A 22,404-nucleotide genomic window follows, 5' to 3' on the forward strand; every position below is an offset into this window, starting at 1 on the left:
CATGGTAGAGCACCATAGTAACGTAATGGCTAGGATGATGCTAATATAGGATGTCAAAGTTCGGAGTTCAATTCCAGCGATATCTTTTAGAAGGCTTGTATGTTCTTCTTTTGTGTGCATGGGCTTCCTCCCACTGTCCATAGATATACTGGTAAGTAGGTTAATTGGTCATTGTAAATTGTCCTCTGATTTAGACTAGGTTCCGCACTGTATCGCTAAATAAAATAAATAAATTAAACTCTCCTGTCCTGCTATTGTTCTTAACTAATACCTTTACCTTTCCACATGGTTCCATCTTACCTTTTGTCATTTAACCCCTCCTACCTGTCATCTTCTTGCACACATTCACTTCTGTTCACCTGCATCCTACCCCTTTCTCTGCATCTGATGTTTCCCAGTTCTGACTGAAGATCAGTGACCTGAAATGTTAGCTTGCTCTCTCCACAGATGCTGCCTGACCTGCTGAGTATTGTTCCAGCACTTGCTTTACTTCAGAATTGAAATGTGTTGGATTTAGAATAAGAGGTAATTATCCACCAATTTTTCAAAGCTTGGATCATCAGGGTCAGAACATCAGATTTACCTGGACGACTTGGAACCCCTTTGGACTGCCTGTAACCAAACTGAATGGGCATGGAATTAAAATGAGTTGGGAATTTATCCAACTTTTTTTCATGCCCCAGTGTTACCAGTTCCAGTTTTGATCTGCAGGAGCAAGGCATCCTTTCCTAACCAATGTGTGTTTTCAATTCTAATTCCTAATTTATGTTACCGATGTGTGCTCAGATAAGGGTGCTTGTTTTAAAGCAATCTTTTGGTTTTCTCTATTGTGTTGTTGAAAGTAGATGTAATTACCCTAACATGGTTGTTATTGGCTCTGAGTATACTGAAATTTGATCTCACAAGGACGTGGCTGAGGAGTTGGTGCAGGGGGCAGGGTTTTAGATTTTTGGACCATTGGGATCTCTTCTGGGGAAGGTGGGACCTGTACAGATTGGATGGGTTGCACCTGAACTCAAGGGGGAGCAATATCCTTGCTGGTAGGTTTGCTAGCATGGTTCAGGAGGGTTTAAACAAATTTGCAAGGGGGATGGGACCCGGAGCGATAGACCAGTGAAAGAAGTGCATGGAGTAAAGCCACATCTAACATATAGAGAGGCTTTGAGGAAAGAGCAGCAGAATAGAGGGTATAAAGGTAGTAAGGTAGAAGGGCTAAAGTGTGTGTACTTCAATGCAAGAAGCATCAGGAACAAAGGTGATGAACTGAGAGCTTGGATACATACATGGAATTATGATGTAGTGGCCATTACGGAGACTTGGCTGGCACCACGGCAGGAATGGATTCTCAATATTCCTGGATTTCAGTGCTTTAAAAGGGATAGCGAGGGGGGAAAGGGGAGGAGGGGTGGCATTACTGGTCAGAGATACTATTACAGTTGCAGAAAGGGTGGGTAATGTAGCAGGATCCTCTTTTGAATCAGTATGGGTGGAAGTCAGGAACAGGAAGGGAGCAGTTACTCTATTGGGGGTATTCTATAGGCCCCCTGGTAGCAGCAGAGATACCGAGGAGCAGATTGGGAGGCAGATTTTGGAAAGGTGCAAAAATAACAGGGTTGTTATCATGGGTGACTTTAACTTCCCTAATATTGATTGGCACTTGATTAGTTCCAAGGTTTTAGATGGGGCAGAGTTTGTTCAGTGTGTCCAGGATGGATTCCTGTCACAGTATGTTGACAGGCCGACTAGATCTAGTATTAGGTAACGAACCGGGTCAGGTCACAGATCTGTTAGTGGGTGAGCATCTGGGGGACAGTGATCACCGCTCCCTGACCTTTAGCATTATCATGGAAAAGGATAGAATTGGAGAGGGTAGGAAAATTTTTAATTGGAGAAGGGCAAATTATGAGGCTATAAGGCTAGAACTTGCGGATGTGAATTGGGATGATGTTTTTTCAGGGAAATGTACTAAGGACTTGTGGTCAATGTTTAAGGATCTCCTGCAGGATGTTAGCGATAAATTTGTTCTGGTGAGGAAGATAAGGAATGGTAGGGTGAAGGAACCATGGGTGACAAGTGAAGTGGAAAATCTAGTCAGGTGGAAGAAGGCAGCATACATGAGGTTTAGGAAGCAAGGATCAGATGGGGCTATTGAGGAATATAGGGTAGCAAGAAAGAAGCTTAAGAAGGGTTTGAGAAGAGCAAGAAGGGGGCATGAGAAGGCCTTGGTGAGTAGGGTAAAGGAAAACCCCAAGGCATTCTTCAATTATGTGAAGAACAAAAGGATGACGGGAGTGAAGGTAGGACTGATTAGAGATAAAAGTGGGAAGTTGTACCTGGAGGCTGTGGAAGTGAGTGAGGTCGTCAATGAATACTTCTCTTCGGTATTCACCAATGAGAGGGAACTTGATGACGGTGAGGACAATATGAGTGAGGTTGATGTTCTGGAGCATGTTGATATTAATGGAGAGGAGGTGTTGGAGTTGTTAAAACAGATTAGGACGGATAAGTCCCCGGAGCCTGATGGAATATTCCCCAGGCTGCTCCACGAGGCAAGGGAAGAGATTGCTGAACCTCTGGCTAGGATCTTTATGTCCTCGTTGTCCATGGGAATGGTACCGGAGGGCTGGAGGGAGGCAAATTGTTGTCCCCTTGTTCAAAAAGGTAGTAGGGATTGTCCAGGTAATTATAGACCAATGAGCCTTGCGTCTGTGGTGGGAAAGCTGTTGGAAAAGATTCTTAGAGACAGGGGCTATGGGCATTTAGAGAATCAGGGACAGTCTGCATGGCTTTGTGAAGGGCAGATTATGCCTAACAAGCCTAATAGAGTTCTTTGAGGAGGTGACCAGGCATATAGATGAGGGTAGTGCAGTGGATGTGATCCAGATGGATTTTAGTAAGGCATTTGACAAAGTTCCACATGGTAGGCTTATTCAGAAAGTCAGAATGCATGGGATCCAGGGAAGTTTGGCCAGGTAGATTCAGAATGGGCTTGCCTGCAGAAGGCAGAGGGTCATGGTGGAGCGAGTACATTCAGATTGGAGAGTTGTGACTAATGGTGTCCCACAAGGATCTGTTCTGGGACCTTTACTTTTTGTGATTTTTATTAACGACCTGGATGTGGGGGTAGAAGGGTGGGTTGGCAAGTTTGTAGACTACTCAAAGGTGGGTGGTGTTGTAGATAGTGTAGAGGATTGTCGAAGATTGCAGAGAGACATTGATAGGTTGCAGAAGTGGGCTGAGAAGTAGCAGATGGAGTTCAACCCGGAGAAGTGTGAGGTGGTACACTTTGGAAGGACAAACTCCAAGGCAGAATACAGAGTAAATGGCAGGATACTTGGTAGTATCTAAAATAGTGTGTATGTTTTAAAAAAAAATATTCACTGGAATCTTTTAATAGTTTTTAAACCTTTTTGCTTTAACATACTTGATAACTGATGGACTGAGGCTTTGCCAGAATGCCATTTGATTACAACAGAGTAGCTACCTATTGATGTTATCCAGGGCACTGCTGTTCCTGGGACTGTTGGCGATTGGAGGATTGGAACTTCCAATTCAGCTTTGGTTAATTTATGGGGATGGGGCATGCAAAAGCAAGTTGCTGCCAGGACCACATCAATAAATCCAGTCCAGTGAGATATAACTTTATGCAGAAGCACAGAAGCAACCCATTTATTAAAGGCATTGTCATTCGTTGTTGTATCCATATCTATGGAATGAGCCCACAGTGATTCTCTCCCAAAGCACTGGAAAGGATATATACTGGATCCACTGGATGTCGTCACCAGAAGAAAGGCTTCTAGTTATTTTGATGCCTGGATAGAAATATTGCTATATTTGTTGAAAAGACTTTAAAGCCATTTTATCAGTTTTGTTCAATCTTTAACTAGTGACCTTTTGAAGATAGTTTGGACAGTTTTTGTGACACAAATATATTTTCAACATTCCAAAATATATATTACAGTAGAACATCATAGAGGTTGCCTCTCTTGCCTTTAGAAAATCTTAGAGTATCAGTGTACAGGTTCAACTGGTTCTTGACAAGAGGATAGCATTGTTGCAATTAGGAAAAGTTCTTCAGGCAGTCTAGCGCAATCTACTTAAAACAAACTTCATATCGCTGCCAAGACTTCTCAGTCTTTTTTTAAATACAAGACTTGTTCAGTATTATCAATGATTTAAGCAACTTGCTTATGTGATAGATATTCACTTTTCAGTGCCCAAGAGGCTTTCTGCTAACATCAGCTTTCTAACACTGCGGCGTGATTTTCCAAAGGCTCAGAGTTGTTGGTGACAAAGTTAAGCTACTAACAAGTATTCTTTGCTCAGCTTTTTGTTGTAAACAAGAGCTGGTCCTCTGTTCTTAATGTAAATTGCAAGCAACAATCCGTTTGAAGTTTGCTTTGCAAGCAACATGGCTGCTGAGGGTCTCCACTTGTGAAGTGAAGTGACCATGTATCAACTTGTCTGCATTAGTGAAAAACAAGGCAATGGCTTATGTCACATGGCCATTGTACAACACTTGTCTTATACATCAAACATGAAACAAGTTGGGACACTTGTATACTCAGAGAGTCAGCCCTCACAGCATTAATTGTTGGTGTTTGGGATCTCTGTTGCCAGAAGCTTTTAAACCACCTGTGTGAATTACTTTGTCCCAGCAAAGGTATCTGGAAAGTTTCACATGCAGATGATGTCATCGAGTAAGAAATAGATGTAGATAGTATAAACATAAATAGCATAGTAGAATAAATATTATACTATAAGTATTATAAAAAGATAGTATAGGTAATAGAATGCTTTGGGGATTGTTGGGAATGACAAGGAGAATGACAGAAAGATGGGGGGCAAAAAGAAGAACTAGAATTCATTCTTCAACCTTCACTTTCTGCGATGGATGACTCTTTCTCATTGATGTGTTCTTCTTCTTCGTAAGAATTGTACCTGTGTTTGGAAATCCTTTGTAATTTGTAAATCTTTTGTAGCCCAGAAATCTTCCATAAGTCAGAAATCCTCTGTGAGTGTAAATATGTGTTAAGAACTATTTGTCTCATTTAAAATAAACTCTGTTTAAACTACTTTGTTAGCTGGAAGTATCTCCTCCTTGGGAAGGGGTCTGACAACACAAGCAGTGAACATGTGGCAGCTAGACCTTGCTGCAGAGACTAGATAGGGAAATAAACTGGTCCTTGAAAAGTAGGTGAATACGCCATAACATCCCTATGGTGGGGGTACCTGGACATATCTGTATCAGAGAGGGCTTAAAATCTTCTTTTGAGTTTAGAACTTTGCAAACAGGGAATCGAATACCATCACTCTTCAATGTGAAATAAACCTTTTTGATTATTATTGTGAAAATGTTTTTTTCAATTTATGGACCACTCACATCACTCCTTGCAAAAAGACATTCAAAGTTCATTATAAATTTATTAAATATAGTTTAAATTTCATGTCACCATATACTTCCTTGAGATTTATTTTCTTGCCGGCATTTACAGAGAAACATAATAGAATCAGTGAAAAACCACACACACAGGTGGACAAACAACCGATGTGCAAAAGAAGACAAACTGTGCAAATAAAAAATAAATAATTAATAAGTAAATAAGTAATACTGAGAACATGAATTGTAGAGTCCTTGAAAGTGAGGCTATAGAATTAGTTCAGATTTGGGTTTGAGTGAGTGGAGTTATCCATGCTGGTTTGGGAGCCTGATGGTTGAAGGGTAATAAATGTTCCTGAACCTGGTGGTGTGGGACCTGAGCCTCCTGTACCTCCCTCCCAATGGCAGCTGTGAGAAGAGAGCATGGCCTGGACAGTGGGGGTTCTTGATGATGGATACTGCTTTCTTGTAACAGCATTCCTTGTAGATGTGCTCATTTGTGTTTCATCTCTGCAGTAAAATTCCGAGGTTCAATTTCTTGACCAAGCTTCGCAGGTCAGGTGGATAAATAGTGTGAATTTTGGGACTTCGTACATGACATAACCTAAAGTAACTTTGAATATTTGAGAGAAAGCAGAAAGTGCTGGAAAAAAATGTTCTTTTATTGCTTCTTATTATTGTGCGTATTTCATACTTTATTTTTGCATTGGATATCATTTTCAAAATCTTGCAAAATTCTCACTTTGTGAGGGACCAAATATTTGTAGAGTTCCTATCACAAAAGTATTTGGGCAAAATTAGCAGTTGGTAAATAGGTGTAATGTTTTCTACACAGATCACTTCTAACTGCCTGAAGTAGACAGTGGTGTAAATTGTTAAAATGCTGGTGATGAGACATTAAGAGCAAGCAAAAAGCACTCCTCCCAAAACAGCCAATGGGATTATTTTTTATATAACTCTTAACTCCGAGTGGACTCACCAGGACGCCATTGTGATGGTGTTTTTTTTAAGCAGGCTTTCTTGTTTTTATGAGGTCGAGTTGCTAGCTTGACGCTCAACCCAGCACGGGTGGAAAGCATGCAAGGGAGCCGGCTGGATTCGAACTCGGGAGCCTTTACTCCAAAGTCTGGCGCTGATGCCACTAGGCCACCATTATGCACAATCAAATACTTCTTACCAAAATTAGGACATTTTGGAAATCAGTTATGCTTTAAGATGTAGGGAGGGGGGAAATGTGGAAATTAGGGAGATGTGATGATACATGGTGATGGTACTTTCTGAGATTTCTGATGAAGGCTGGTTCATCTGAGCTGGTCTCAGCCTGGAGGAGACTTAACCGGATAGATTTGAGAAAAAGGCTGAACTGAGAGCAAAATAAAATGCTAAACTGAGAGCAAAATAAAATGCTGGAACTGTGAGATAAAAAAGAACAATTCAGATGTAGTAATTCTGAAATAAAATAATATTGGAAATACTCAGCAGCCCAGTCAGCTTCTGTGGAGAGCCTCACAAAGAACTTAACAAGCAGATGACATGTACTTTTAATTTAGTGTGTGTCAGTCAGTGCTCATTATGTACTGTCCCTTACATCGAACAAGCAAATGTAGATTGTCTGACCATTTTTCAGACTGTGTTCCTTCAGTCCACAGTCTTCCAGTTGCCAGTCCATTGCCACTCTAACGTATTGTGGAAAGACTCCAGCAGCCTCCAACTGGATGACTCAGGCCCATATGGTGCCAATCATGGGATTGGAATTTAGGATATAGACTGATTAGAAACTTGTAGGAGGGGAGTGATGATTGGTGAGTGTGGTTAGCATGAATTCAGAAGACCATGGAGCAAATTTGATGTGGAGAAGGAGATCAGGGGGATTAATTTCTGGATGAGATCAGGAGCTTGTTCAATTGGTGATGTGAGAGAACAGAAGGACAGGAGCAAAAATATGGTTGATGGTGGTTTGCATTTCAATTGGAATGGCAAGTTCAAAGATAGGAGATGGGGATGATAACGGTAGCAAGTATATTTTCAAATGTGTCATGTTGTAAAACACATAATGCGATGTTGAAGAGTGACAAAAGAATTGTGATGGATAAAAAGAAAATAGAAAATGTTAATGTAGAGGTTATTTTGTTTGAGCCATAGTTTGAACTAATGTACGATCCCACATTACAGCTGTATGAAACTAAAACAAATGTATAATGACAAATAACCCAGGATCAAGTAAAATTACGAAATCTTCAAAAATACTCTTAGCATAATTTATACAACAATGTGAAAATACTTATTTTTCTGTCTTTGTTTAATCTAACAGAGGAATTCCTGGAAAGAAATGTGGAGCAATTATCCTAACCGCAGAAGAATTGAGCAATTGTCATGTAAGAACATATTCACATTCTTCAAAATTAAACAAAATAATATACTTGAAGTACCATCAAAGTTTGATTTATAATTAAAGTTACAACTTTTTGTACGAGTACTTAGATTGGCTACATTTTTTTCTAAGCGTCACCTTGTCAAACATTGCTTTGTTCCTTCCATGAACATCAGCAGGAGTTAAAATTATTCAATAATTAACTCAGTTTAAAATAAGCTTTGGGAACTCAAGCAAGTATTGTGATTTAGGTTTTGACCTTTTTTTCTCTTAATATTTGATAACTTTACTCATTCTGAGCTGAGAGCTTGTCAGAGTATCACGTAGACTAGGAATGTGTGGAAGGAAAATAGACTGACTGCACTGACTAATGGGACCATTAAGAACAACAATTCAAGAGAAGATTTTATTTTTGCAGCAAGCCCTTAAAAAGTGTATGAAATACTTAGACAAATATTTTGTGTAGAGACTCATTCTTCCATCTTGCCTTGATGTCTGGTGAATAATTTTGGTTCAGAACTCGCCAGTGAGCATACGTTCCTGGTCTCTTTTTGACAGAAGGTGTTGTAGTTGGCTGACTTTATTTGCAGTACTGTGTAAGAATGTTAAGCTAAATCTTAATGGTCCTCGGCAAGTATTCCATGTCTCTGTTATTTACTAACAGATTTGCGATTTAAGCAAAGACATCATGATAGCACAATCATTATGACAATAATTAGCATGTTCTAAAATATGGTTATTATTTTCCTTGTTAGTTCACATTAAGTACCACGTAAATGAGAGAAAAATTATGTCATCCAAATCATAATTCGCTTCACATAATGGCTTTCTAGAGATTGTCAATGTAATCGAGCCGAGGAGTTTAAAATATCACCCATACTCTTTGGGTTACATTAGCTAATTATAGTGCGAATGGAATAACCATATAATGAATGTTTTATTCTCGTTATGCTGATATTAATTATATTGGATCACACTTGTCACTCTAATTTTGAAATTTCTAAAGACCAGCACATGTTCATAAACCCTTACTATGGATTTCAAATCATTAAGTTTTATTTGAAAAGTTACAAGATCACATTATATTCAATGAAAAATAGCAGTGCAATTAAATCAATGGGAAATGAGCAATAAACAACATAATCTCGAAAAACATGTGATCAGAGGAGATAATGATTCCATTAACACATTAAATGTGACATCTATCTTTAAAATGATTACATCTGGAACAATTGTATTGCTACATTAGGTCAGGTTCTAGTCAATACCAATTCATGTACAATGTAAGATTCGGCACCTGTGGGAGGATCAAAATTATTGAAGTTTCAGGCTGAAATGGTGCATCGCGATCACCCAAGGCAGGGTTTCAACCTAAAATAGCACTAGTTCCTTTCCCCCTGCTGAGTTCTTCCAGCAGATTGTTTGTCACTTGAGAAGCATCATATTTGCTGAAGTAACCAATATGACTGATCAAAGTCAACATCAGTGTTGTAGCTAAAATTGAACTTGCACGGAGAATACATTCATTGTTCTGCACCATGAAAACTGTCTGCACCAGTGGTCTTTAAAAACTTCGTAAACTACTGTCAGCACAAACAGGTGAAGCGGCATCTGAGAAACAGTTAACATTTTGCTTCAAGGACCCTACTTCAGAACAGAGAAAGTGAGAAAACTTGGTTTTATGGTGTGAGGAGTGGGATTGTTAGGGTAAAGGGTTTGGAGAGACTTAAGGGTAAGTCTGTGTTAAGGGGCTGAATAAAATTGTCAAGGGAACAATGACCATAAGAATCAGAAACAGAAAAGAAATAAATTGAAAGAAAGGGTGGAGAAAAGCGGAGGGGTGGAGGGCAGGGAAAGTGATTATCTAAAAATGCAAATCCAGTGTTTGGTAGCAACCATGGTAATGTGACAAGACAGAAGATGAGATGTATCTATCTTGGGCTTACTTGGAGTGTGATAGAAGACTGAGGTCAGAGGTCACTGTGGAGGTGGACAGAGAATTAAAGTATAGGCACCTGGAAGCTCAGGATCACCTTTGTGTGAAATATTCTGCAAAATGCTTATCAGGCCTGCATGTGGTTTCCCCACCGAGGAGGAGAGTGAACTCCGAATTTGTTGCATTATACTGGACAAAATATGGAATTGAATAACCACTTTATTTGGAAGGACCACATTCAGACTGGTGTGGTGAGCAGTACAAGAATGACTTTAAAGCAATTTAAAACATGCTTTTACTTCTGAGAAGCAGTAGCCAACATTTATGCTGAAGGCACAGTCCATTGGCCAGGTTCCTGATTGATCATGGTGTTTTATGGTCTCTTGTTCCACAATAGAAGAGGTTAGCTGACTAACTTTCATCTGGGGCCATGAGTTCCAAGCCATGGAATACATTACTTGAATTTGCTCATTTGATCGAAGGAAGTGCTTCCTTTCTCAGCTTTATATCTTTGAGGGCCACAGGTTGGATCAATGGACTGAACCTCTAACTGGCGTTTAAATGGAGTAAGAGGAAATATGAGGCTATCAGGCAAGAACTTGGAAGCATAAATTGGAAACAGATGTTCTCAGGGAAACATACGGAAGAAATGTGGAAAATACTGAGGGGATACTTGCGTGGAGTTTTGCATAGGTACGTTCCAATGAGACGGAAAGGAAGGTAGTAACCATGGTGTACAAAGGCTGTTGTAATCTAGTCAAGAAGAAAAGAAGAGCTTACGAAAGGTTCAGAAAACTGGGTAATGATAGAGATCTAGAAGATTATAAGGCTAGCAGAAAGGAGCTTAAGAATGAAATTAGGAGAGCCAGAAGGGGCCATGAGAAGGCCTTGGTGAACAGAATTAAGGATAACCCCAAGGCATTCTACAAGTATGTGAAGAGCAAGAGGATAAGATGTTAGAGAATAGGACCAAACAAGTGTGACAGTGGAAAAGTGTGTATGGAACCTGTGAAGATAGCAGAGGTACTTAATGAATACATTGTTTCAGTATTCACTACAGTAAAGGATCTTGGCAATTGTAGGAATGACTTACTGTGGACTGAAAAGCTTAAGCATGTAGATACTAAGGAAGAGGATGTGCTGGAGCTTTTGGAAAGTTGGATAAGTCACTGGGACTGGAAGAGATGTACCCCAGGCTACTGTGGGACGTAAGGGAGGAGATTGCTGAGCCTCTGGCGATGATCTTTGCATCATCAATGGTGATGGGAGAGGTTCCAGAGGATTGAAGGGTTGTGGATATTGTTGCCTTACTCAAGAAAGGGAGTAGAGTTAGCCCAGGAAATTATAGACCAGTGAGTCTTACTTCAGTGGTTGGTAAGTTCATGGAGAAGATACTGAGAGTCAGGATTTATGAATATTTGTAGAGGTAAAATATGACTAGGAATAGTCAGCATGGCTTTGTCAAAGGCAGGTTGTGCTTTACGAGCCTGATCGAATTTTTTGAGGATATGACTAAACATATTGATGAAGGTAGAGCAGTGGATGTAGTGTATACGGATTTCAGCAAGACATTTGATAAGGTACCCCATGCAATGCTTATTGAGAAAGTAAGGAGGCATGGGATCCAAAGGGACATTGCTTTGTCGATCCAGAACTGGCTTGCCCACAGAAGGCAAAGTGTAGTTGTAGTTGGGTCATATTCTGCCTGGAGATCAGTGACCAGTGGTGTGCCTCAGGGATCTGTTCTGGGACCTCTTCTCTTCATGGTTTTTATAAATGACCTGGATGAGGAAATGGAGAGATGAGTTAGTAAATTTGCTGATGACACAAAGGTTGGGGGTGTTGTGGATAGTGTGGAGGGCTGTCAGAGGTTACAGCGGGACAATGATAAGATGAAAAACGGAGCTGAGAAGTGGCATATGGAATTCAACCCAGATAAATGTGAGGTGGTTCATTTGTGTAGGTCAAATATGATGGCAGAATATAGAATTTGGCATTGTGGGGGTTCTTGGGGTCTGAGTCCATAGGACACTCAAAGTTACTGCGCAGGTTAAGGCATACGTTGAATTGGCCTTATCAATCATGGGATTGAATTTTGGAGCCGAGAGGTAATGTTGCAGCTATATAGGACGCTGGTCAGACCCCACTTGGAGTACTGTGCTCAGTTCTGGTCACCTCACTACAGGAAGTATATAGAAACCATAGAAAGGGTGCAGAGGAGATTTACAAGGATGTTGCCTGGATTGGGGAGCATGCCTTATGAGAATAGGTTGAGTGAACTCGGCCTTTTCTCTTTGGAGCGATGGAGGACAAGATAGACGTATATAAGATGATGAGAGGCACTGATCGTGTGGATAGTCAGAGGCTTTTTCCCAGGGCTGAAATGGCTAACACGAGAGGGCATAGTTTTAAGGTGCTTGGAAATAGGTACAGAGGAGATGCCAGGGGTAAGTTTTTACACAGAGCGGTGAATGCAATGAATGGGCTGCTGGCGATGGTAGTGGAGGGAGATATGATAGGGTCTTAAGAGACTCCTGGATAGGTAGATGGAGCTTAGAAAATTAGAGGGCTGTGGGTAACTCTAGGTAATTTCTAAGGTAAGGACATGTTCGGCTCTGCTTTGTGGGCTGAAGGGCCTGAATTGTGCTATAGGTTTTCTATGTTCTATGTTCCTTTTGATATGGAAAAAAGTGTTGATCTTTGAAAGAGCATGTTGTTAAAAACCTTGTCCCTTAGGGAAGCAGAGTGGACAGCTACGTGTGGAGATGGGGGAGATATTGAACAATTTCTTTTCTTAGTATTCACTAAGGAGAGGGATATTGAATTGTGTGAGGTAAGAGAAACTAGTAGGGAAGTTATGGAAACTATGACATTTAAAGAGGAGGAAGTACTGGAGCTTTTAAGGAATATAAAAGTGGACAAACCTCTGAGTCCTGACAGGATATTCCCTAGGACCTTGAGGGAAGTTAGTGTAGAAATAGCAGGGGTTCTGACAAAAATATTTCAAATATCATTAGAAACGGGAATGGTGCCGGAGGATTGGCATATTGCTCATGTTGTTCCATGGTTTAAAAAGGGTTCTAAGAGTAAAACTAGCAATTATAGGCCTGTCAGTTTGATGTCAGTTAATGGAAAGTATTCTTAGAGATCGTATATATAATTATCTGGATAGGCAGGGTCTGATTACGAACCGTCAACATGGATTTGTGCGTGGAAGGTCATGTTTGACAAACCTTATTGAAGTTTTTGAAGAGGTTACGTAGAAAGTTGATGAGGGTAAAGCAGTGGATGTTGTCTATATGGGCTTCAGTAAGTCCATTGACAAGGTTCGACACGGAAGGTTAGTTAGGAAGGTTCAATCATTAGGTATTAATATTGAAGTAAAATGGATTCAACAGTGGCTGGATGGGAGATGCCAGAGAGCAGCGGTGGATAACTGTTTGTCAGGTGGGAGGCTGGTGACTAGTGGTGTGCCTCAGGGATCTGTACTGGGTCCAGTGTTGTTTGTCATATACATTAATGATCTGGATGATGGGGTGGCAAATTGGATTAGTAAATATGCAGATGATACTAAGATAGGTGGCGTTGTGGTTAATGAAGGTTTTCAAAGCTTGCAGAGAGATTTAGGCCAGTTAGAAGAGTGGGCTGAACGATAGCAGATGGAGTTTAATGCTGATAAGTGTGAGGTGCGACATTTTGGTGGGAATAATCCAAATAGGACATACATGGTAAATGGTAGGGCATTGAAGAATGCAGTAGAACAGAGTGATCTAGGAATAATGGTGCATAGTTCCCTGAAGGTAGAATCTCATGTGGATAGGGTGGTGAAAAAAGCTTTTGGTATGCTGGCCTTTATAAATCAGAGCATTGAGTATAGGAGTTGGGATGTAATGTTAAAAGTTGTACAAAGCATTGGTAAGGCCAAATTTGGAGTTTTGTGTACAGTTCTGGTCACCGAATTATAGGAAAGATGTCAGCAAAATAGAGACAGTACAGAGAAGACTTATGAGAATGTTACCTGGGTTTCAGCACCTAAGTTACAGGGAAAGGTTGAACAAGTTAGGTCTTTATTCTTTGGAGCGTAGAAGGTTGAGGGGTGACTTGATAGAGGTATTTAAAATTATGAGGGGGATAGATAGAGTTGACATGGATAGGCTTTTTCCATTGCGAGTAGGGGAGATTCAAACAAGAGGACATGAGTTGAGAGTTGGGGGGGCAAAAGTTTAAGGATAACACAAGGGGGAACTTCTTTACTCAGAGAGTGGTAGCTGTGTGGAACGAGCTTCCAGTAGAAGTGGTAGAGGCAGGTTCGGTATTGTTATTTAAAGTAAAATTGGATAGGTATATGGACAGGAAAGGAATGGAGGGTTATGGGCTGAGTGCGGGTCAGTGGGACTAGGTGTGTAAGCGTTCGGCACGGACTAGAAGAGCTGAGATTGCCTGTTTCTGTGCTGTAATTGTTATATGGTTATAAGGATCTATCCCTTAGTAATAATGATTAGGGAGGCACAGAGAGAATCTGTATTTGCTGACAAATAAACTTTACTGTCTCAACCAAAAAGCATGTGGGTTCACAAACTAACTACCTGTGCACCCCACTAGAATACCCTGACTCTCCATGAACAGTCAATGAAGAGAAGAGGTATTACCCAGAAAAGAAGTCTACGCTGGCCAGGCGTTCCTCATAGTCCCAGTCTCCACTTGTCCATGGAGTCTTCCTCATCTGTTGAACCGATGGATCACCATCCCATTGGTCCAATGTCACGTGACCTACCCCAATCACTCACTTATCGGCTCTGGACCAGGGCTTGAACCAACATTCTCTATGGTTTCTGCCTCTCTCCCCAGCCTCATACCTCCTTTGTTCCTTTCAACTCTGACTGGGTCGGACCAGTTAAAGAAGGTGACCTGGACACTGAGTCTGATGAGATTACAGGTTGCTTCTCTGGTAAATCTGCCACTCTACATTATAATTAGCTATTCACCAGAGAATGGTCTCAGGTTTAGCAGGTCATTAGCTGAAGCTCCTTGGGTCCACATTCCGTTGCTCTGATTAAATTATCCCAGAGCAAGAATCAGTTCAGAGTCCATAAAATGGTGGGGGGTGGGGTGGAAGGATTGTAAGGACAGTCTCACAAAATGGGATCTCCATCTACTTCAAGCACGTGGCAAGATCAAAGAAAATTGGTGTGTCTGTTTCCACTGTCCTTGATTCATCTGAACCCGCTGATTTGTAAACTATAGTTTACCCTGGCCAGCCACGTGGACTGCAGCTTTCTGATGATGGAAGAAGCGTTTGCCTGCATTTCCATGAAAATCCAGAGAAGTTTAACAACTGCTGAGTATTGTTGGAGTGTTGTCATATTACAGAAGATTATTGTGGTTGAAATTTTATTCTCAGAGATGTTGTGACTCCAAAACCAAAATGCTTTAGAAGGAGATGGAGGAAAAGAGAGAAGAAAGCAAAGAAATCAGGTGTTGGAACTGTAAGATTCAAGTTACTACAGCTGCTGTGAATCTATAATAAAACAGAATTCAGCAAGAAATGGAGGGCTGTGGAAAGAGAAACAGAGTTGACATTTTTGTCTGAGATGTTTTCTGTTCTGATGATAGGTCATTGACGACACATTTAACCCTATTTCTCTCTCCACAGATGCTGCCTGTCTCTATGGGTACATGCAACATTTTCTGGTTCTCTTTTGGTAGTTGTGACTTTCTCATGTCACAACTGACTGATGAGCCATTTAGATTTGAATCTGAGGAGTAGCTATTCAAGTATAATACCGGCTCTGTCTAGGTTGCTTTTATATATGGGGTCTATTTTTGGCCAGACATTTAGAGACATCTTGTTATACTGCAGTTTCAATAAATAGAATACTCAGTTCTCATTCATGGCCAGTAGGAGGGGCACTTGTGAATTGGCAGTCATATGATCATGAAGACACTACAAATGCTAGAACAGAGCAACTCATACAAAGTGCTAGAGGATCTTGGCATGTCAGGCAGCATCGTTAGAGGGAAATGGACAGCTGACTTGTCAGGCTGACACTCTTCACCTGCAAAGGAAGAAAAAGGTGGGAAAGGGGAAGGAGCACCAATTAGCAGATGATAGATGAATCCAAGTAAGCAGGAGAATTGGGAATGATGTGTGAAGCTAGGAGGTGATAGGTTGAAGAGGCAAAGGGCTGCAAACAAAAGAATCTGATTGGAGATGGCAGTGGGTCATGGAATAAAGGAAAAGGTGTGGGCGAAGGGCAGGTCATCGCGGTGGGGAAGGGGAATCGATTACTGGAAATTAGAGAAATTGGTGTTGATGACTTAAGGTTAGAGATGACCAAGGTGGGATATAAGATGTTATAGAGTCATAGAGCAGTACAGCACAGAAACAGGCTCTTTGGCCCACCTAGTCCATGCTGAAACCATTTATACTGTCTACTTCCGATGACCTGCACTGGCACCGTAGCGCGCCATACCCATACTATCCATGCACCTATCCAAACTTCTCCTAAACTTTTCAGTCAAGCCTGTATAGGCCACTTCTGCTGGAAGCTCATTCCACACTGTCACAACCCTCTGAGTGAAGAAGTTTCCCCTCATATTTCCCTTAAACTTCACACCCTGCATGGTTAAGCCTTGATCTCTGGTTGTCGGCCTACCCACCTTCTGTGGAAAAAGCCTGCTTGAATTACCCTATCTATACCCCTCATAAGTCTATCAAATCTTCTCTCAGTCTTCTATGTTCTAATGAATATAGTCCTAACCACATCAAAAGGTGCAGTTATAGCTCAAATTGGTGTAAACTAGATTTAATGGTGATGTCAATTCATGATTTAAAAGGAAAGATTGAACAGGTTAGAATTTTATTCTCTGGAACATAGAAGATTGAGGGGAGATTTGATAGAAGTGTAAAAAATTATGAGAGATATAGATAGGGTAAATGCAAGCAGAATTTTTCCACTGAGCAACACACAAAATGCTGGAAGAACTCAGCAGGTCGGGCAGCATCTATGGAAACGTGCTTCCCGACCTGCTGAGTTCCTCCCGCGTGTTGTACATGATGCTTTGACCATAGCATCTGCAGTGTACTTTGTGTTTTTCCACTGAGGTTGGGTGAGACTACAACTGGAGGTCATGGGTTGAAGGGTGATAGGTGAAATGTTTAAGGAGAACAAGAGGGTAGATCTCTTCACTTAGAGGGTGGTGAGAGTGCAGAATGAGATGCCAGCACAAGTGGTAGATAAAATTAAGTGGAGTTTGGATAGGTACATGGATAGGAGGGGTATGGAGGACTGGGTGCAGATCGGTGGGACTAGGCAGTTTAAATGGTTTGGCATCAACTAGATGGGCCAAAGAGCTCTATGAAACAGAAGGATGTACCTTAAGGCAGTAAATAGCACAATCAATGCTGGCAGTTTTACGGGTTTCATGTTATAAATGCTGTATCGATAACTGAATTTGTTCAGTACCAGGTTAAAAAAAAACAGATTAATTTTACATCAGAATCTCATGCTCTCTTTTCCAGTGTGATCCATCTTAGCCCCTTGCTTTTCTACTCATTAAAAGTTGGCTTTATTTAAAATAATTTTTGGTGATCTGATGCTATACAGCTATTAAAGAAAAATATCCTGTTGAGACTTGATTTAATTTAAGAAGTATATATAATTAATTCTCTTCACACTTCATTTGTTAGCTAAATATATGATGTCTTAACCAAGCTAAAATCTAGGGTCTTCAGCAAAATATATTATTTATTTTTTACATATATGTTTACTCAAGTTGATATTAGTTGTATGTGTTTTTTGCATGCCCTTCACTTGGCTTTTCTACTGACCCATCACTTAATTCTTGGCCTTTTCATGCAGTATTAAGCAATACCTAATAGTTTTATCAATCAGTAATGGTTGCTTCTTTTCACACCTGTTCTTTTTTCCTTCTCCAGGAGGTTGTGATGATGCAGTTCTGTGCCAACAAATTAGATAAAAAAGATTTCTTTGGAAAGTCAGATCCATTCCTTGTGTTTTTTCGAAGCAATGAAGATGGAACGTAAGTGGTTTATTGATGATTTTTGTTTTACTGTAGATTAATTTCCAGATATTGATTTACATGTGGTCCTGACTTCTTGCAATCAGTTTGTTCTGCCCCAGAATTAGAAGAAAATTACTTTCCTTTTCTGCTTGATTTATCCATCCTGTGATAGATTTATGTACTTCCGCTATTGTTTGAGTAGACAAGAATGGCAGATTATAGCTAGCTTCATCTTTGAGTTGGAAAATGCAGGTGCAGCTGGACATGATAAATTGCCAGTTTCAGTCTGTTTTCCATTTTTTCTTTCTATCTTCATTAATAATTTGAAAGCATTTTCACACTTTGTTCCAGTGCTTTATAAATGCCTCCACAGTTTATGACCATCTTATCACAGCAGATGTTCTTATAATTTTAATTTATTGTAATTTATGTTCAGAGTGAATATATTTCATGCATATGTAATAAAGGGTCAGCCTTTAAGCTTTACCAATGATTGGAAAATAGTTTAAATAAATTGACAACCTCAATAACAAGCTTTATGCCAAACAGGAGGCTTTATCTTTTTCAGACAAATTACTTATAAATCTTTATTATAGTGCAATAATTAAGCTGAAAAATGAATTAATTTCCTTTCAGTTAGTCCTGATGAAGGGTCTCGGCCCGAAACATCGACAGTGCTTCTCCCTACAGATACTGCCTGGCCTGCTGTGTTCCACCAGCATCTTGTGTGTGTTGTTGTTAAATGAATTAATTAACATCTTTCACAGCTTTGAAAGAATGCATCACTAACTGAGAGCACATGGAAACGATGCTTCAATATAATTCCAGATAAAATCTACCATTTCACTCAGTGCAGCTTCTGTGCAAGACACCACTTGTCTAATAGATAGTTAATTGTTCTGGGCTTTACTCCAGTTTTTATCTTGCACCTTAATCTGACGGTTTTATCTCTGATGCAGCTGAGGTAACAATGTAATTTTGTTATCAGCAAATAAAACTTGTTCATTGTCCCTCTCATTGACCTCCTAAATTCCAGGCTATAAATTCTAATTCATTCAATATTTTGCTGTGGGCATCACGTTGCACACTAAATCCTGCTTGTCATTGGTCTCCTGCCAAGTACTGTGCTAAATTCAATTCTAAGTCTTTTTTTGTGTTAAGTACCACCACTTATGAATAAACTCTTCTTAGGCTTCAAGCCAGGTACAGGTATCGATTATAACCAACATTTCGATTACAAGCTCTGCCATCTTCTTTAGGGATGATGCCTGAGTATGTTTAGTCCAGTGATATTTCTACTATAGTCTGTCCCTCTTGATTGGTAAGTCCTCATTCAATCCAGTTTCCGCTCTCCCACCTTGTTTACAATTGAATTCCAGTTCTTACTTAGAGTGAAACTTTCCTCTTTGTTAAAATTCTTTGCCTTTCATTTTCTTTCAATGGTTTCCTTTACCAGGCAGTCCCAAAAGCCATTGATGCAGCACAGTAGATTTGTGCCGTTGAAGTCAACCTATGGCCATAGTGAATGCAGTCTTCTGTTATCATTGATTTCTCTAGGTAACCCAAATGGATATACCTTGTTGCGGGTTTCCGCCGTTTGTCAGTCTAGCCAATTTGCACTGCTCCGTATTCACAGGGAATCCTGTGACCTGAGCCCCAGGTCATCTTTGACCTACATAAACTGTAATTTGAGCTTCCTAATGGGTTTGTGTATTGTTTTAGTCCAGTATTTCTTCAGGATCCTGGCGATTCTTCCAGAAACCGTGGAAGTATAGGGAAGACAGACAGTAGCGACGGGTTCCTTCTCGTTGTTAGGTTTCCTGATTTTTTTCAGCCCTTTTAAGGTCCTGATTGATTTCCTTCACCATGTAGCCATTCTTTGGCAACGTTGTGCGTAATCGTCTTATTTCTCAGGGAGATTCTTCATGTCAGAAATAGTTTTTGCACAGTTAATTAAAATAGGAAGAGCCACTCTATGTTGGGAGACATGATGGTGGCTGTTATTGTTGAGGTGATTTAACAAAGGCAAAGGTCTTGCTCTAAGAGCTGGAATTCGGTTGTTTAAAAAAAGGGTGGGAGAGCAGAAACCTGATTGGATGAGGACTAACCAATCGTGAGGGATGAACTACGGGTGGTAGAATAACCATTGGACTAGATTTACCCAGGCATCATCCCTAAAGAAGATGGCAGAGTTTGTCATTGAAACATCAGTTATGATCTATACCTGTACCCAACTTGAATCCCGAGTAGAGTTTATTTATCACATATGCCGGCAAAGCATTAGATCCTTTTTACCACCTCTTCCCTTTCCTGACCTCCTTCAGTCCCAATCTTTATGCTTCACTTTTCCAACTTTGATCTTCTTCCTCCATTTGCAACTGCATTACATTTTGGGATACACTCCCTAAAGCCAATACCTGTTATCCTTCGCTTTCTCTCTCTGGTTTATAAATCCTACAGACTTCTGGCTCTGGTTCTTTCTCATAGCCCTGTTCTGATATGAACTATCTCAGGGCTTCTGCAGCACCAAATAGAAGTTTCATGTGGTACTCTGTGCGTGACTTCCAGAGACCCGGTTGAACTTCGTCATGGGACATTCCATCATCATTTTTTTATTCCCTTTCTCGAAGTTTAGAATCCGAATGTTCTGAAAGAAAGCTGCTTGGGCAGATTTTACAATGAGCATAAAGGGGGTGGAGTTCAGGTGAAGAGTTTCTACCTCAATTGTCAACTGTCCATTTCCCTCCAGAATTTTGCTGTTTGCTCCAGATTTTAGCATTTGCATTCCTTGTGTCTCCAGTATCTGACAAAGAAATGTTTTTCCCAATAAAATTTTTTACAGTTATGAAGGGTAATTGGCAGAGCATAAAACTTACTATTTATGTATTCAGTTCACTTCAACGTTTTGGCCACTTTAAGAGCCATGATGTCACAGTTATGATTAACAAATGGAGAATTAGTCTCCGCAACTCAACTACTGATTTCTACTGCTGGAATATTTAGTATTGTAATCAGAGCACCAATGTAAAAAACCTTCCATTTGGTCTAATGAAGCTAACTTCTCTGAATATGTATAAATGCTAATTAATATAATAAAATTATTACTGTTATTTCAGATCATGTGTGAATATATGTATTTTTAGATTTACCATTTGTCACAAGACAGAAGTTGTAAAGAACACGTTGAACCCAGTGTGGCAAGCCTTCACAATCCCTGTGCGTGCTCTCTGCAATGGTGACTTCGACAGGTACGAAGAATCTATTGCATATTAATGTGTGGATTTTGCCGGTTACCAAGGATACTTGAAAATAATTTGAAGTTTTTTAAAAGGTGACAGATAGGATATTATGTTTGCATAAATATTAAGCGCTGGCCTGGCAGTGTTATCTGATGACAGACACTTCCTAACCAGAAAGGATGAGAATACTTGAGCTTTCAGCTTCAGATTCTGTCAGTCATTCAGTTTTGCATATCAAAATGCGGCTGTTAAATAGTTGGGAAATGTTGAAGAGATATTGAAGGAAATAATCTTTATGCACAAATTTAATGCAAGCTTAGTTTTGCATATTTATATGTGGTTTCATTGACAATGTGGTCCAGAAACCCAAACAGGTACATCAGTCTGGTGGTGGTTGTCCATCATGTCTGACTGTGACAGGAAACCTATGAGGGAGTTTTTAAAGTAGGAACACCATTACATTGGCACAGTTCCATTCTCTCAACCTCAAAAGTCTGTGTCTAGTGATGTGAACAAATGTCACAAACTGGGGACCTCCTTGGTTGCAGTGGATGTCCATGGCATCTTCTGTGCCTTGTCATGCCCTTCCCTCTTCATAGAGTGTTACAGTAATGCCTTCCTGGCCGTTGGATCTCTCTGTAGATCCTGTCCGCTAGAGCTGACTTTGCATGCTAGGGCAGGCGTGTTGGGTGTTAGGCCACTAGCTGCCCTCACCTGGTTTAGCCCACCTGTCGAAGCAGTGTACCAGGGGGTGGCCACCTCCCTACAATATTGCAAGAAACAAAACAAACCACTCATTTTTGAGATACTCACAGCTCAGGAAGCATGTCGAAGAGAGAAACCAAGCTAATATGCAGGTTACTGACCTTGTTGGTACCGACTTAATGTTTCTCAATCCATGGGCATTTCCTGTCTCTGTAATAATGGTTTGTTATGAGATTGCCAGAGTGCATGTGCGGTACATTCAGGAAATCTAAGTCTATAAGGAGATTAAAAGGGACTTGCGTAGCTTAGAATTGAGAATGGTTAGTTTTTAAAAATGTTTAATTGAATGTAAGGCTCAAAGGAACAGCAGTGTTCCTGTAAATGCACAGTAAACTCTCCAGTTTTGGCTATTGCTATGCTTCCTCTCAATCACATCCCTTTTGCTATACTCTCTGCTACTGACCTTTAAGGATCCAACTTGTGCTCACTACTGTGATCCTTGAGATTTGGGCCAGTAATTATGCGGCCATAGAAATGATTATTAATGTGATACCATCTAAGGAATTAAACCTCTTTGTCCCAATGCCATTGGTTCATGGACTTAATGCCCACTGCGTGTGCGTGTGTGTGTGTGTACATGCATATGCGGAAATCCCATTGATCTCCACAATTCCTGTCTTTAAACTTGAATAGTTTCATGGTTGTTGCACCATGGTGAAGTAAACCACTGACAATGCAAGTCCTTAAG

General features: G+C 40.3%; 1 protein-coding gene across 3 annotated transcripts in view; it reads left to right on the forward strand.

Moving 5' to 3' along the window:
- Positions 1 to 22,404, forward strand: part of LOC132403834 (copine-8) — a 336,023-nt gene that overhangs the window by 208,492 nt on the left and 105,127 nt on the right. For all 3 annotated transcript variants that reach the window (XR_009515366.1, XM_059987560.1, XM_059987561.1), the window contains 3 exons: positions 7,692 to 7,755; positions 17,627 to 17,730; positions 20,856 to 20,960. Coding sequence is in view for 2 of the 3 variants with exons in the window: in XM_059987560.1 (XP_059843543.1) it covers positions 7,692 to 7,755; positions 17,627 to 17,730; positions 20,856 to 20,960 (273 nt within the window). In the remaining variant the exon portion in view is untranslated. The remainder of the gene's footprint in view (positions 1 to 7,691; positions 7,756 to 17,626; positions 17,731 to 20,855; positions 20,961 to 22,404) is intronic.

The sequence above is a fragment of the Hypanus sabinus genome, chromosome 13, assembly GCF_030144855.1.
Source record: "Hypanus sabinus isolate sHypSab1 chromosome 13, sHypSab1.hap1, whole genome shotgun sequence".
Lineage (NCBI taxonomy): Eukaryota > Metazoa > Chordata > Chondrichthyes > Myliobatiformes > Dasyatidae > Hypanus > Hypanus sabinus.